At 47.2% G+C, this 1,713-nt stretch overlaps 1 protein-coding gene across 1 annotated transcript in view; it reads left to right on the top strand.

Annotated features, from left to right (window-relative positions):
* Positions 1 to 765: 765 nt before the first annotated feature.
* The window catches only part of LOC105558950 (transmembrane protein C5orf28), a 5,816-nt gene continuing 4,868 nt past the window's right edge, over positions 766 to 1,713 (top strand). Inside the window, exon 1 of the mRNA XM_012006919.1 lies at positions 766 to 1,557. Within this exon, the coding sequence (XP_011862309.1) occupies positions 1,279 to 1,557 (279 nt within the window). The 5' untranslated portion in view covers positions 766 to 1,278. The remainder of the gene's footprint in view (positions 1,558 to 1,713) is intronic.

The raw sequence follows: 1,713 nt of genomic DNA, 5'->3' as shown, positions 1-1,713 counted from the left end.
CTGGTCTTCCTTAATAACGCTGCCGATTCGTTCATTTATTTTAAATGTCGGAATTCGACTTACATTGTATTTCGCACATTGATGCTGTGTTAATTTCGATTTCTTCTCGCGCAACTGCCTGCGTCTCCGTTCAGTCGTATATACAGTTCTCCATGTATGCGACACCATTGAAACAGTCTGAAGAGATTGGTCGTCCAACATGCCAAATACAATGGCAGAAATTTCTATAGGCAGCTTCTTATATAATGATGTCCACTTTTTCATCTCCCATAAAGTATGCAATCATCCTTCTAAAGAACTCCATTGCTCGTGATCCGTGCTTCTTCTTCTTCTTCTAGTTATGGTGCTCGTGGTCCGTGCGGCTGCCAAGAGTGCCAAGTAGAGAGTGAGACAACTTGGCCTTTCCGAGGTATTTATATTCTTAGATGGCTCCCTTCCACCACTCGACAGGAGTAACGGGGGGGTAGGGTGGGGGGCGAGGTGGGGAGGTAGGTGTTAGGCGGTAAGCCAATCAGCGCGATTCAGCGGCAAAACACTGCGCAGCTGAGTTGGTGGTTGCTTATATGTACACAATATCCGGCATGGATGTTATTGTACGTACATAGGACGTACTTGTGTTTATTGGGTTATTTAACGTGTAAGCAATGGGTGGTACATATGCGTGTGGATCGTTAAATGTACTTGATTAGAAATTTGTCGGAAATTTATGTCTTGTTTGCAATTTTATTTTCAGTTCAGCCATTCTGCTCAGGCCCACTTTAACATTTCATACAAAGCTGGAAATAAATCTAGAAATAATCTAGTCTAGAAATAAATGTTATCTTATCAATCGTTGATTCAACACAAGAGATAAAGAGTTTGCATTAGAAACTGAAATCGATTCTCTGACTCATAATTCTGATTCATTCAAACGGGCAAAGATTTAAAAAATAAGGTAATCCTCTATTCGTAATAATAAAATTGTTCTGATCGTAAGATTCATCTGTCCGTCCATTATGAAAGAACTCAATTCAAACTCAATTAAAAGACTACAAAGTTGACGTACGATTGTGTTTCAAACACGCCGAGCGTTCGCGGTCTTGCGCCGGCCGACCCGCGCGCACCGTGCACCGCGCACAGCCAAGATGGCGGGCCGTTGTCAGTGAGCGTTCGGTTTACAGTCGTCGGCGCACCGAGGATTAACCACGGGACGCGGTATACACCGCGATTTCATTGCAGATCCGTCGCACGACAGCCTCGTCGACCTTGCGAGAGGAGAGATAAAGGAAACCGCGCGCGATGTGGCACGAGCTTTGGTCGCGCGCGCTCCTGACGTGCGCGATCGGCGCCTGCTCGATTCTTGGCGACTTCGGGCTGAGGTACGGCAAGAGCGAGTCGGCGCGCGCGGTGTTTGACAACGCGACGCACGCGACGGTGGGTGGCCTCACGTGGACATTGATCGTCGTCCTCTCGCGCAAGTCCATCGCGCGCAATCTGAACAGCGTGCTCTCCTGCTTCCTGCTGGCGTCCTTCGTCGATGTGGATCACTTCGTCGCGGCGCGCAGCTGGCACATCCACGTGAGTGGCGTACGCAAACCAGCCGGGGGAATTAAGGTGATGCTGGAGTCTGTTTTACCGACATTTTTTAATTAGGGATATCTTTTAATTGGCTTTACAGAATTGCAAATTTCTTGTACACGATTAAAGTTCGCACAAAAATAAAAGTCCGTCTGC

The sequence above is a fragment of the Vollenhovia emeryi genome, unplaced genomic scaffold (assembly GCF_000949405.1).
Source record: "Vollenhovia emeryi isolate VEMERY1.0 unplaced genomic scaffold, V.emery_V1.0 DF939303.1, whole genome shotgun sequence".
Lineage (NCBI taxonomy): Eukaryota > Metazoa > Arthropoda > Insecta > Hymenoptera > Formicidae > Vollenhovia > Vollenhovia emeryi.
This window is presented reverse-complemented; position numbering and strand designations above follow the sequence as displayed.